The 13460-nt window shown below is 37.4% G+C and overlaps 1 protein-coding gene across 1 annotated transcript in view; it reads left to right on the forward strand.

Annotated features, from left to right (window-relative positions):
• The window catches only part of ZSWIM6 (zinc finger SWIM-type containing 6), a 205291-nt gene that overhangs the window by 142990 nt on the left and 48841 nt on the right, over positions 1-13460 (forward strand). Inside the window, exons 3-4 of the mRNA XM_065874785.1 lie at positions 6093-6241; positions 9805-9955. Coding sequence (XP_065730857.1) covers positions 6093-6241; positions 9805-9955 — 300 coding nt within the window. The remainder of the gene's footprint in view (positions 1-6092; positions 6242-9804; positions 9956-13460) is intronic.

Here is a 13460-nt window from a genome sequence, read left to right on the forward strand (position 1 = left end):
CCGGAGCCTGTGCTCCTCAACGGAAGAGGCCACAACAGTGAGAGGCCCACGTACCGCCAAAAAAAAAAAAAAAAAAAAAAAAATTCTGAGCAAACCATTCTTGAACCTTGCAAACATAGTAGATCTCTTTTAATAAATCTGAAGAGTCAGGTTATGTAAAAATGAGACTTACTGAGAACTGTGCATTTAATTATTTGTTTGTGTACAGGTAATTGCTAATACATTTGTTAGCTAAGTTATGGAAAATGACTTACCTCTTAAGCATAGAGTACTCTGAATTTTTTAAATGAGCATTGATGAATGTACAAATATTTTATTGCTTTTTATCCATATAAAATACATGATTATTTCTGTACATGAATAAGCATATCATTGAACTTCTGAAGTAAATTAAATGATAATAAGAGATGAGTAATAAAGTCAGGTGAGAGGAAAAGAATAGAGGAAGGGCTATAAACCCTGACAGGCCTATTTGAGTTCCCTGAGATATATCCTGATTACCGTACTACTTATTTATTTCCTTGGAATTTAGCTAAAGGGAAGGTGGCTTGTTGAGGGAGCAGAGCCTGGTGCATGCCAGGGCTCCCTGTCATTAGCCTGCAGGCTAAGGAAAACAGGTTGTCCTCTGACAGCTCCTGGAGAGGACACCACACTGCACCATGGCAGTAGAATTACGTGGACTGACCATTGAGAATAGGTGATAAAGGATCTGGCTCCTTCAGCCACCACAAAATTGTATATTGAAATGAAGGCATTAGTCACTAACTCGAAATGGGGATTTCAGTAAGAATAAAATTTAAAGCTTTTCTCAAGTGTGTGTTTATTCAATGCACATTATTTTTCAGTGGTCTAGTTCTTGTCCTCTCTAAAGAAAGATTTTTTTCTGAGCCTGAATCTCTAAAGTTTGCTGCCTTGCCTTTCCTCTCTTGGTGCCAATGGTTGATATCAGGATTTTGCCTTCAGCTTATAAGACAGGTGTACTGGTGTCTTTGTAAGCCACAGACTTATTGTTTCCTATCTTTAACAGCAGGCACTAAAACTGTAGGAGATGGCATTCTTCTATAGGTCCTGCAAAAGAGGCTGAATTAATCACCTCTGCACTGTAGACATCTGCTGCCTGCATTCTGCCTCTGTAGACTGAATTTGACAATTTAATTTTAACAAAAAAGAACACTGCTACATAAATATAAAACGCTTAAAGCATTATTTGGACAACAGTGTTACTAAAGCATGAAGATGTAAACTAAAGCCTTTCGCTTCTTGTTTGAATTTGTTTTCCAGCAGTTTAAGAAAAAAGAAAGCTTTAAGTTCCCCGTTAGAACCCAAAGCTGTGGATAATTCCACATACCAAACATAGTATAAGCCAGTTGTGAACATGTCTTAATATCTCAGTTTAAAATTTGCAGAATGATTTGGTGTTGCCCAGTGCTTAGAAGTGACTGTTTTTGTGACAAGAGACAGATATCTCAGTCAATATGTCCTAAATTTACTTCAGTCAGTATGCTGGAGAGGCGTCTGTCTGATGACTTAGAACCCTGAATACTTTTCAAAACTAAGATCCAAAATGTGCCACCATGTTTAAGATTCTCTCCAAATATAGACTAGTGTTTCCCAGCCACACTCCCCACCCCCATTGCCCCTGCCTTTTTATCTGTGGCAAAGATTCTGATTCAGTAGGTCTGAAGCGGTGCCTAAACATCTATTTTTCACGGTGTACCTCAGGAGTTTTGATATACTCCTAATTTTGGGAACCGCTGGGGTAAGAGTTTTTGATATTGGGGTAAATCAAAACTAAATCTGAACCAAATCAAGTAGCAGGCAGGGAAAGCCAAAGACTTGGACAGTAGTCCTTCTTGTCTCTGAACTCTCCTTTGCTCTTCTCCTATGGCATTATGTAAGCAAGGTAGGAGGGTGAATCAGATCCACACACCCTAGCTGGGAGTGAGAGACGAACTGTTTCACTTTTTTCAACAGATAATTTCACTTTCCCTGAAGGCTTGAAACTTTGAAGAGTTAAGCCTCAGTAATAAAATGCTCACAAAGATTAATTATACACTTGTAAAAGTTATAGCATTTATAATTATAAATATAAATAAGGGTTAAAAAATATGATAGGTTTTAAAACACTTTAATGGATCATTTAATTTACATACACAGGTTCTGGTTCCCCCCAACTGGGGGAATATCTAATAGCAAATGTATAAATACATGAATTATGATTCTCTTTGCATACCTTCCTCAAAGCTAAATGCTGAGAGGTTTGTCTTTGATTATAGACAGCTGTTAACAAGTAGAAATAAATTTTGCAAATCTACATTTTATACAGGGCTTGGGCAATACTTTAATGCATGTAATCAAGACATGTTAGCGTTTAAACTTTGGAATTAAAGTTTAATAAATAGGACTCCCCTGGTGGCGCAGTGGTTGGGAATCTGCCTGCCAGTGCAGGGGACATGGATTTGATCCCTGGTCCGGGAGGATCCCACATGCCACAGAGCAACTGGGCCCGTGCACCACAGCTGCTGAGCCTGTGCGAGCCACAATTACTGAAGCCCGTGCGCCTGGAGCCTGTGCTCCGCAACGAGAGAGGCCGCTGCAGTGGGAGGCCCGCACACCACAGCGAGGAGTAGCTCCCGCTCGCCTCAACTAGAGAAAGCCCGCACACAGCAACGAAGACCCAACACAGCCAAAAATAAATTTAAAAAAAAAATGTTTAATAAATAAATTTGCTCTTTTGCGGGGGGGGGGGGGGTTGTTGTGGACATTAATTTCCTGGTCTATAACGTACAGTGTACATGTCTTTATTCCTAAAATGTTGAGTTGTGTTTAGAGTAAATTTATGTTTTATTTTTCAACTGATTACTTAATTTTTTATTCCTACATTATAGAAGTTTAAGGTTGAGGAAGTGGAGGCCTGTCTTTGTGCAGTTGTGTGTCTGTGTCTGTGAGTCTGTGTCTGTCTTTCTCTAGAATCAAAGGGATGAGCTAGATTAGGGGTTACAGATGTAACCCCAGTAGTTAGTTAACTCTTCACGACGTTGTGTGTCCTTAAATTTTCCTGTAAAAGAGAAACACGCTAACAGATCTCAGTATCCTTCCTTAAATTTATCTTTGATTTACGGTTGACAACTGCTGCCTTGATACCTTCAGGGTTAAACTTGAGCTCCAAGGTTCTGGGATATATTCTTCAGCAGGGGAGAGAAATGGGAGACCGGATTTGGCATTGTGGCTGTGGACAAGTCATAACCACTCTGAACCTGTTTCTCCTTCTGTAGAAAGGGGATCATAGCTATACTCACCTCCAGGGGACATTGTGAGAAGAAAATGAGATAATGCATGTGGGGATACTTTAGCAGTGGTTCCTTTCTGTTAGGGTTCCTTTTCTTGTTAGGGGTGGAATGTATTTATGCCTTTCTCTCTCCCTCTTTTCCCCCGTTCCTCCCAGTACTTGATTGCCTGATAATGGCAAACACCGGCTAGGTGTTAGGAGGCAGTGGTGAACAGGGCAGATACAATCCTTGCTCTCTGGTAGCTTAAATAACTCCCTACTTGCCTACTCCCTACTTGGAACAGCTTTCTCTGCCTTCTGGAAGAGCCAGTCTCTCCTGCTCTTCCTAATAGGCTACTCGTTCCCGTTGTTATCCTTCCTCATTCTCTTGCCCAGCCTTTAAGTATTGGCCTTCCTTAGGGTTCCATCTTAGACGCTCTCTTTACCCTGTATTGCGTCCCATAGTATATCCAGCTCCCTACTTGAAATCCTGTCCCCTCTTCTTGACCATCTATCTCAGAGGTACTTGAAATTCACCATGTCTAAAACTGAACTCATGGACTTTCCTGGCGGTGCAGTGGTTAAGACTCCACATTTCCACTGTAGGGGGTGTGGGTTCAATCCCTGTTCAGGGAACTAATATCCTGCATTCTGCGCCGTGCGGCCAAAAATTTTTTAATAATAATAAAAATAAAATTGAGCTTATGATCTAAACACTGCCCCTCCCTCCCCCAAAACTGATCCTGCTCTGGTGGTCTGTGTGTCAGTGAGTTGTCCAGTATTTCGTCCAGTTGTTTAATCCAGAAAACCATGTCTCTCTCAGCCCCCTGATCGCCCATATCTCATGTATCTACTTCTTCACCAAGTCCTTTTGCCTTTATATCCTAAATTTCTGTCAGGTTCTCCATTTCTGTTCTCACTGATGTTCTGTTCTCACTGAAGAGTATTCCATTCTTCCACTTCGGATAACCTTGTCGTGAATTCCCATTCATTACTTTTAGGGAGAAAAACTAAGCTCCTCACTTGTCGGGGCTCTCTGGCCTGGCAAGAGTTGTCCCTTCTCTTCTCCAGAGTTGCCTTGTATTGCTCTTCTTCCTTATCATCTACTTTTGAGTTGCATGGACATGGACTATCTTTTGTTTCATCCACGTACCATGTTCCTTTATGCCCGAGACCTCTGCCTAAGCTCTTAGTCTCACGTGCAGACCCAGTGCTTCCTTTTCCTGCCTTAATTTATCTTCTAATCTACTTAAGGCAGATCTCAGCTCAAATTCCATTTCCTCAAGGTATGCTTATTCTGCCAATTCAAGGCCGGGTCAGAGCTCTCTGATACGATCTCCTGGCACTTTGTCCTCTTCTATAAACAATTAGTTCATTTATTATTATATATTTGTATGTGTGATTATTACATTTGATATTTATTTCACATACTTAAAACAGTGTTTCTCATATAGTGGATTGCAACCCATTATACATTATGAAATCAGTTTTAAAAATTATGACAAGCCTTTTAAAAAAAATGAAATAGTATAGAAAATATCAGACCACTTACAATAAGGGTATTTTTTCATCATACCTTTGCTTCAGATTAATAAATAGGTGTGATCATATAAGTGTGCAGATACACAGGTGTATTGAGTATGATATAAATTACATTTCTTATTGTGGGTCTTAGTCAAAAAAGTTTGAAAGCCACTGAACTAGATGGTAAATTCTGTGAGGAGAGGAATTCTCTTTTGTACCCCAGTCCATCCCCAAGTCTAGCAGAGGGCACTCACTCAGTAAATATGTCGGCTGAATGAATGAAAGCACACTTTTTCAGGGAGGTTCACAGACCCATTGTCTTCCTCCTAGGGATTAATGGACCCTGGTTCTAAGCACATGTTAGTGATTATTTCCTCGGCCAGTTGAGTCTGCATTAGATCATTAAAAGAAAAGAAGTGTAGAACCACACCTACACAGGTATTTTTTTAAGGGTTGATAAGGCAATGAAACACTATAGAGAAGAGATTTTAGATTTAGTTTTTGTATTACTTATGAATCTTAGGCCTTAAATACCATTTTATTTTATTTTATTAATAAATAATGAAACAATTTTCACCTGCCTAAATATCTGGGTAATTCTTGAGTTTCTGAGGTAGTCTACACACAGGGCTTGTTACATAGCTGTTCTCTTTTATGCGTACTTCAGCAATAAAATATTTACGCAGTTTTGGCAAGGTGATACTACAACCTGGTTTAGTACAACAGCTGCACTGCCTGTTCCCATGTGGCTTGATTTCCCTTTTTAATCTTTGGTTTTCTGCAACTAAAGACTTACGTCAGCATGTAGTTTATACAGCAGCAGATAATGGTGAAAGCTTCTTGAATTAACATTGTAAAGAGAAATACGCTGCTGAGTTTCCTTTGTTTCATATTTTTCTGATGTCTCTGAAAAGCATTTTAGTAACGTGTCCTACACAGTAGAGCTTTTATAAACATCACATATTTACAATGAGACATTCTTGTGAATTTTTTTTTTCTTTAGGGAACCTGTAAACTCATCTCCAAAGGTATAGTCTCTGATCTTAAAAAAGGGAAACATCTCAGCTCTAAAGTCTTCGCCGTTTGGCTTAGCACAAATCAGCAAAGTTCTGGCAATAAAAGAATAATTTTTACATTTACTTTCGGTCATACATTTGTATGTATATTGAAATTGAGATTGGATTAAAAAGTGTTTAGGCAAAAAATACAGAATCTTATTTCTTTTCAAGTTTATTTTCAGAGCCCTTTTAGCCCAGAGTTTTTCCTAGCATATGTGTTATTTTTTTCTTTCTATTTCTAGGTGCTCCTGATCCAACAGCAGGTGCTAGTATAGATGATGAAAACTGCTGGCACTTAGATGAAGAGCAGGTTCAAGAACAGGTTAAACTGTTCCTTTCCCAGGGCGGGTACCACGGATCAGGGAAGCAGCTTAATTTGCTCTTTGCAAAGGTATGACTTTTTATTTTTAAAGAAATATTCTAAATATATATACATTTATAGAAAGTATATATGATCATGTTTACAATAGGATAAAGGCTTCTTTTTAAATTCTTATTTATTTTTTTAAGAACTGGGAATTCCCTGGCGTTCCAGTGGTTAGAACTTGGTGCTTTCATTGCCAGGGCCCAGGTTCAATCCTTGGTTGGGGAACTAAGATCCCGCAAGCCATGTGGCATGGCCGGGGTGGGGTGGGGGGAAGAATAGACTAAGTTATTATCAACCATTAGAGACTTCTGTGTCGTAATGCAAGCATTAATTTACTTAGGTGTCTTTAGACAAGATATGGGCCATTTTTGTCTTTCTCAGCTCTTATTAATAAAATGGTGGCAATTTATACAATTTTGAAAAGCTGTTCAGTACTAAAAATAAAATAGCTTAATGTTATTTGAAATGCCATCTTTTCAAGTTTTTTCTTCTTCTAGTTAATTTTCCCAAGTAGAGCATACCTTTGAATATAGTCCTTAAGATGTGCTTTATATAATTAGTTTAATGTCGATATCTTTAAATTAGTTTCAAGAGCATAAACTTTGGAGTCATACAAACCTGGGTTTAAATCTCAGTTCTAAATCTTATTGAGTGTATGTACCTTGGCAAGTTATTTAAGTCAGTTTCCTCATCTATAAAATTAGCTAATAGTAGCATATCCATTCAAGTTGTTGTGATTATGGTGTTAAATGATAATGGTGTCTAACAGTAGTTGGCCCTTGGTAAATGTTAATTTTCATCACCAAAATTTGATAGCCTAAGAAACAAAGTTATCTTCATTATAAGTTCATTGTGAACAGAAGCTGTGTCTTGCTTTACACAGAACTCTTAGTACCATAAACACATGTCTAAATACTGGATAAAATTCTTTTTAAATAATGTTAAAGCAATGTCTTTTCATTGGGGGTACAGCCATCTTTATAGATAACGTATTCAAATTGGTTTTAAGGGAACAGATAACTGTGTTCATTGATATTTCTGTTAAACAACTTCTCTAATATCTATAATACTTAAAAGCTTTTGTAGTTCAGAAGAATTAGAGTAAACTCTGTTACCGCTTATAGCCAAAAATTAGTGTATTCTGATTAATGAAAACCCTTTAAATGAAGATTTATCCCGGACCTTCCCTGGTGGTTCAGTGGTTAAAACTCCATGCTCCCAGCGCAGGGGGCATGGGCTCAATCCCTGGTCAGGGAACTAAAATCCAGCATGCGCGTGGTGCAGCCTTAAAAAAAAAAAAAGATTTATTCCATATACCATACTTAGATTGCCAATTTTTCAAGAATTTAGATTACAGTAAAAATACATTTAACTCTAAAATTATTTCACATGATTTAATCATTCTTTGGTAATTCATAGGCACTTCAGACTCTTGTAATACTTCACAGTCAACAGTCTGAAAATTAATTACCATTAGGCTGTAATTAATGTATATGTATTTGAGTGTTGGTTAATAGTTCTGGTTTGTATGCTTAATAGTAAAGCATTTATTTTCATTGCTATTGCTAACTGAGTAGTAGGGTAGAAATTTATTAGGAAAATAAATACTAAATTAAATCCATGATATATAGAGGTAATATTAAAGTTTTGGTATATTTAGACACACAGGAAGTATTTCATAGATTCTCTTATCAGCAGAGAGTACACTGTGGCCTAGTGGAAGCAATGTGAAAGAGGTATTAGACTGGCCTGCAGTTGCTATTTTTATCCTTCTATATGATGTACACATTGTATATGCCATATGAAGTAAGAGCAATATCTAATTTTGGAAATGGCATAACTTCCAGAGTTAAGGCAGATCCGGGTTCTGATTCCAGTTGTTCCTCTTGTCCTTTGGACAAGTTACTTAACTTCTGAGGGATGGCTTTATAATTTGTAAAATGGGGATTATAATCTGGCCTACTTTATATGGTTGTTGTGAAGATTAAAAGGTAAGTATGAATGTAAAACTCTTCAGCAAGATGTCCGATAAATGGCAACTCCATTTCTTTCTCCTTTTTAGTACTTCTTAAGATTACTCAAAAAACCCTTCTGGAAGCATACCCTTGTGATTCAGTGCAGAAGTACATTTGAGTTCTCTACAAGGCTCAAATTCTGAAGCCTGGTTTGGGGGGAGGGTTCCATTACTTGTCAGGGTACAGGACTGAGGCAGAACCTATTGATCTAGAGGTTTAGGCTGCTTTATTGAAGATCTGCTGTTTCCTCCTTCATGTGGCTTTCACATAGAAAGAATTTTGAATAAAAGGACTCCCCTCTCCTTATCTACTACTTATGACCTTGCTCCACTAATTTTCTACACAGAGAACTGATGTTCAGCTGGGATTCCTATTCATTGAACACATAGCGGTATACACTTTAAGAATGGATGGATTCATTTAGGATTTCCTGTAGAGCAACTTAGCCTTGTGTTTCTTTTCTTGTTTTCTTGTTTATTTGGGAAATGTAACAGAAGAATAATGGACAGAGCTCGAGGTTCCAGCAGAGAAGCCAAGTTAACTTACTAGGTCAGTGGTTATGATTCTGCTTCAAGGATTGCTCATTTGGAGCAAGAGAGTTCTGAACCTACAGCCCTTTACATTTCCTCTTACCATTGCAAAAACAGTCCCATCTGAGTGAATAGAAGTATGCTGTTGCTCTTTACATGGAAATCCTCGGTGAGAAAGAATCTAGTGAAATTACTAATTTACCTCAAAAACTGAAGCACTCGTAGGACTTGTACTTGAATGTACTAAAAACCACTGAAAGAGGTTTAAATTGTACAGTTTAAATTGGTGAATTGTATGTACGTGAATTATGTCTCAATAAAGCTTTTTTAAAAAAATGGAAGGACAGATGCTATTATTATAAACACTATCAGATCAATTTAGAAGATCTCTAAAGAGTTCTCAGTACAGTGCTTTAGACTCTACTACTCTGGTGGTTAAGTGCGATCAGTTAGGGAGTCAGGAAGGTACCCAATGATTTGTCTTGTTTATTTTGGTATTATTTTTCTGTAGGCTGACAAAAACATTTGGGGGGAAAATTGGGAAGTTACGCAAATTTCTTTTCCTCGTGTGGATTCTAAAACATAATTTTTAAAAATTAATGATCAGTTCTCTGATTAAATAGCCATTTAGGACAGAGGCTCATTTTTTTTGTTGTTTTTTTCTTTTTTTTAAGGTTTTTTTTTTGATGTGGACCTTTTTTTTTTTTTTTTTTTTAAGTCTTTATTGAATTTGTTACATTACTGCTTCTGTTTTATATTTTGTTTTTTTGGCCGCGAGGCATGTGGGACCTTAGCTCCCTTCCCTGACCAGGGATTGAACCCTCACCCCCTGCATTGGAAGGTGAAGTCTTAACCACTGGGCCGCCACGGGAGTCCCTCAGAGGCTCGTTTTTAACAACTTTTGTTTGCTTAAGAAGGATGGTGTGAAGACTTGACCACCACCACCACTCCACCCTCCCTCCCCAGAGAAATAAAGTAGTCTGTCTCTGTATTGCTGTTCATTTTTTAACATTTTTCTGAAGGTCTGTTTTTTCCCCACTAGGTGCGGGAGATGTTGAAGATGAGGGACTCAAACGGGGCCCGAATGTTGACTTTGATAACAGAGCAGTTCATGGCCGACCCTCGTCTGTCACTTTGGAGGCAACAAGGCACTGCAATGACTGACAAATACAGGCAGCTCTGGGATGAGCTGGGTAAGTGTAAATTTCCTGATGGATTGCCACTGGGTTGTGTGTGGACAAAGACCATGGTCAGAGTCCTGCAGAAGAGAGAGCTACTTTTATATGAACTTGTTGCCATTATACACTGGTTAGAAGAACAGGAAGAATGAGGCATTTGCAGGAACCAATCTTGGCAGTGTTTTGGGGGAATTGTCTGATGTTGAGGAAAGCAAGCACGGGATCTGCTTTTAAATATTTGAAAAAAAAAAAGCTATATGTCAAAACAGGTATTTGGTATAATAGAACTGATTACTTATTTCTAGACTGATACTGTAATCAGTTCAACTAAAATTTGGCTGTCTTCCCCTTTTGCCCACATTAAAAGTATCAAAAGTAGCTTGAATATTCATTTTATTTTTTTTTGTTATTATTGACTTAGATGGACTGTTGATTGTCAGAATGGAAAAGACACTGCAAACTCTAATTTGTATTGCTTCCCAAATCCGTGGTGGTAAAGATATAAATATAGCAGGTGGTTGAAAAAATGAGAAATCTACTACTCATGTTTACTGGGAAGTTTGGGGGGGATGACTCTTGTTACTCTGTGCTCATTGCTAGGGAAATTAATAATGTATTTGTTATCTTGTCTATTAAGAAATCTATATGTGACAAATGGAATTTTGGGCAAATATTTTGTCAATGCCTATATTAGTTTTACATTATGCATATATTTATTAGAAGATCCTAGTTTCAGTGTAATTGAATAGTAGAAGTCTTCATACCTTCACCTTCTGTCTTCCTCTTGGCTAATGATGGACCACATCATGCTATTGATCCCATGTCTAGACCAAGAGAGGCTGATGTCTGTGAAGATACTACATGATAATAATGCTTGGAAGGGACCTTTGAGATGAACTGTTTACAGATAAGGAAACTGAAGTCTGAGGAAGTTAGAAGACTTCCACAAAATGACATAGTGTGACCTAGGGTTGTACAGCAGGTTGGTAGAGAATTGGACACCAAAATTTCCTTTTTCCCATTAATAGGATGTATGTTCAGGAACTGAGCTATGGATGACAACTCTTGTTTGTTTTGTTGTTTGTTTTTTAACGTGTGTCTGCTATTTGCCAGCTGTTAGATATTTGTTGACCTTTTCCCCTAATATTTTTATTAAGTATCTTGTAATAATCTTAGTACTTCCCTTGGGTCACCTGAAGTAATGCTTAGTGGCCATCCCCTCAATCAAAATTTAAATCAATCTGTAACTACAGTGGATCCTTGCAATGTATTGGAAGGAAATGTTTGGGGGCCCAGTGTGGTGGTTGGAGAACACAAGTGTAATGCATGGTTTAAACAAAAATTTTTATAGAATACTGAGTGATTTACAAGTAAAGACTCCTCAGTCTTGTAACTCTGTAGTAACGGTTGAATTGACTAGTTGGTTTATGGCAGTAAAAAGGATTAGCATTTAAAAAAAAACTATTATTGGATTAATATTAAATGAATAAAATTTAAAGAGCTTTGGTACTTAAAGAAGCTTAGAATTAACAAATAACTAATTAGAAAGAAAATACCAACTAAATTTTTTGGTTACCAAAAAAAAATGTACAAGTGATATAGTTAAATAAAATTTTCAGGGTTTGCATTTAATCCATTAGTCATATTTCACTTCTGCAAGTTGGCTTTGAAAATTATGTACCTCAGCCCTCAATCAAAAGGATTAATTCTCATTAGGTGGAAGTTTCTACTAGCTAATGCTAGTTATACCCTCTGATGGACTACTTTTCTAGTTATGGACCAGGCTTTAAACAAGTTCTTTGATTTCAGTCCAGGATGAAGAATATATATTCTTGCCCTATATTTTCTTTTTTCACAAATCACCCTCCCTCCCCCGAACCCAATCATCACTAGACTGCTATCAATTCTCCTACATACTGTGATGGTGAGCAGAGGTCACTTGCCATTTTAATGAATTCTAAGTTCTGTGAAGAATATCATGTAGGAGTAACAATAGTTATCACATCTTAATATTCATTCACCAAAAAAGTTAACTAAAAGTTGCTTCTGGACTTCAAAAGGAAAGAATTTTGCTTCTTAAGAAAATGGGGGAATTTGACTTTGTGCCCCTGCACAGGGCTCACATTGCTTCAAGGCTCTGCTGTGGAATTAAATGCTGAGCACTGCCAGATGCCAGACATTGAGAAGAGGCTGAGTTTTGTCGGCAAATGGGATCTGCAAGTTAATTGGTGTTTTCTGCAGGCTTCTGGCTGTGAAATGAAATTGGAAGCCCTTTAGCCACATGGATAATACAGGACCTGAATACAAATGTCACATGTCACCATCAGGACCCACTGTGAGACAATAGTGTTCCCACTCCAACACTGCACCATTACAGATCATTTAAATATGGGGATTACATTTAAACTAAAAGCCCCATTTGCCTTTTACTGCAATTTAAATGTCCTCTTAGCAAAAGCTAAGTGACAAATTAAATGAAAAAAGTGCCCACATTTTTAAAGCTGTAATGCAAAACAACCTTTTATTGCTTCTCATGTGCCACGAATGAATCATTATACTTGTCAACCCTAAACCAAGCCATAATTGGAGCAGCTACTGTTATCAAAGTAGGGCCGCTCTGTGACAGCTTAATAAAGCTGAAACTGTTAAATTAAATCTCAGATGCTTAACTCCTTAGCACCGGTAGATTCGATAGGTCCATTTCTGGCAATGGCCAGTACCCCAGGAGAAAAAAAATTCCTGGCATGAAAGCCTTAATCTGATGAAAGCATACTAGTAAGAGTATCTTAGCCAAGTAACTGCTTCTTGGCAGAGAGATTTAGAGGCATCAGATTGTCAGCCAGATTACAAAATTGTATTTTTTCATAAGATCAGATATCCCCCTCCCCAAGATTTACAACTTTTTGAGTATATGTGATTTATTAAAATTTAAGTACCGATGTTTCAAAATTAGTTTTAAAAATAACATATATTCATTTAACTCTTTCTTTCAAATAAAGATACGCATACTTATTTGAGATAGCAAAAGGCCCAGTTTCTTTGCCCCATCCTCTAGCTAACAAAGGAATGATTATGCTCAGTTCTTTCCTAAAATAAATGCCTATGATATTCATTTGGTCTGAGTTAATTTTTCTGATTTACTCCCTGATTTTCATAATGTAGTGTGAAATAGATACAGATGCATACTATTAAGATCCTGTTTAGTGCATCTCATTTACAGATACATTTATCTTGCATGTGAATCAGTTTTTCATATATTAATTTTACTTTCTTTACATAATATTCATTTTCCCAAACATATGGCAGTCTTCTGAAGATGAGTGTTGTTGTATCATGATCAGCTATAAGAACATGTATATATTAAAATCTTAAGACAGCCCATTGCAACAGTAGAGGCTGCATATTTGGTAGTGGCTACACATATTTGGTAGAGCTATAGAATACATACCTTTTTAGTTGTGTTCTTTACTCCATGCAGATTTTCTGGAATACGGATCACAGAAATAACCCTTGGATCTCA

The sequence above is a fragment of the Phocoena phocoena genome, chromosome 3 (assembly GCF_963924675.1).
Source record: "Phocoena phocoena chromosome 3, mPhoPho1.1, whole genome shotgun sequence".
In the NCBI taxonomy this organism is placed as follows: domain Eukaryota; kingdom Metazoa; phylum Chordata; class Mammalia; order Artiodactyla; family Phocoenidae; genus Phocoena; species Phocoena phocoena.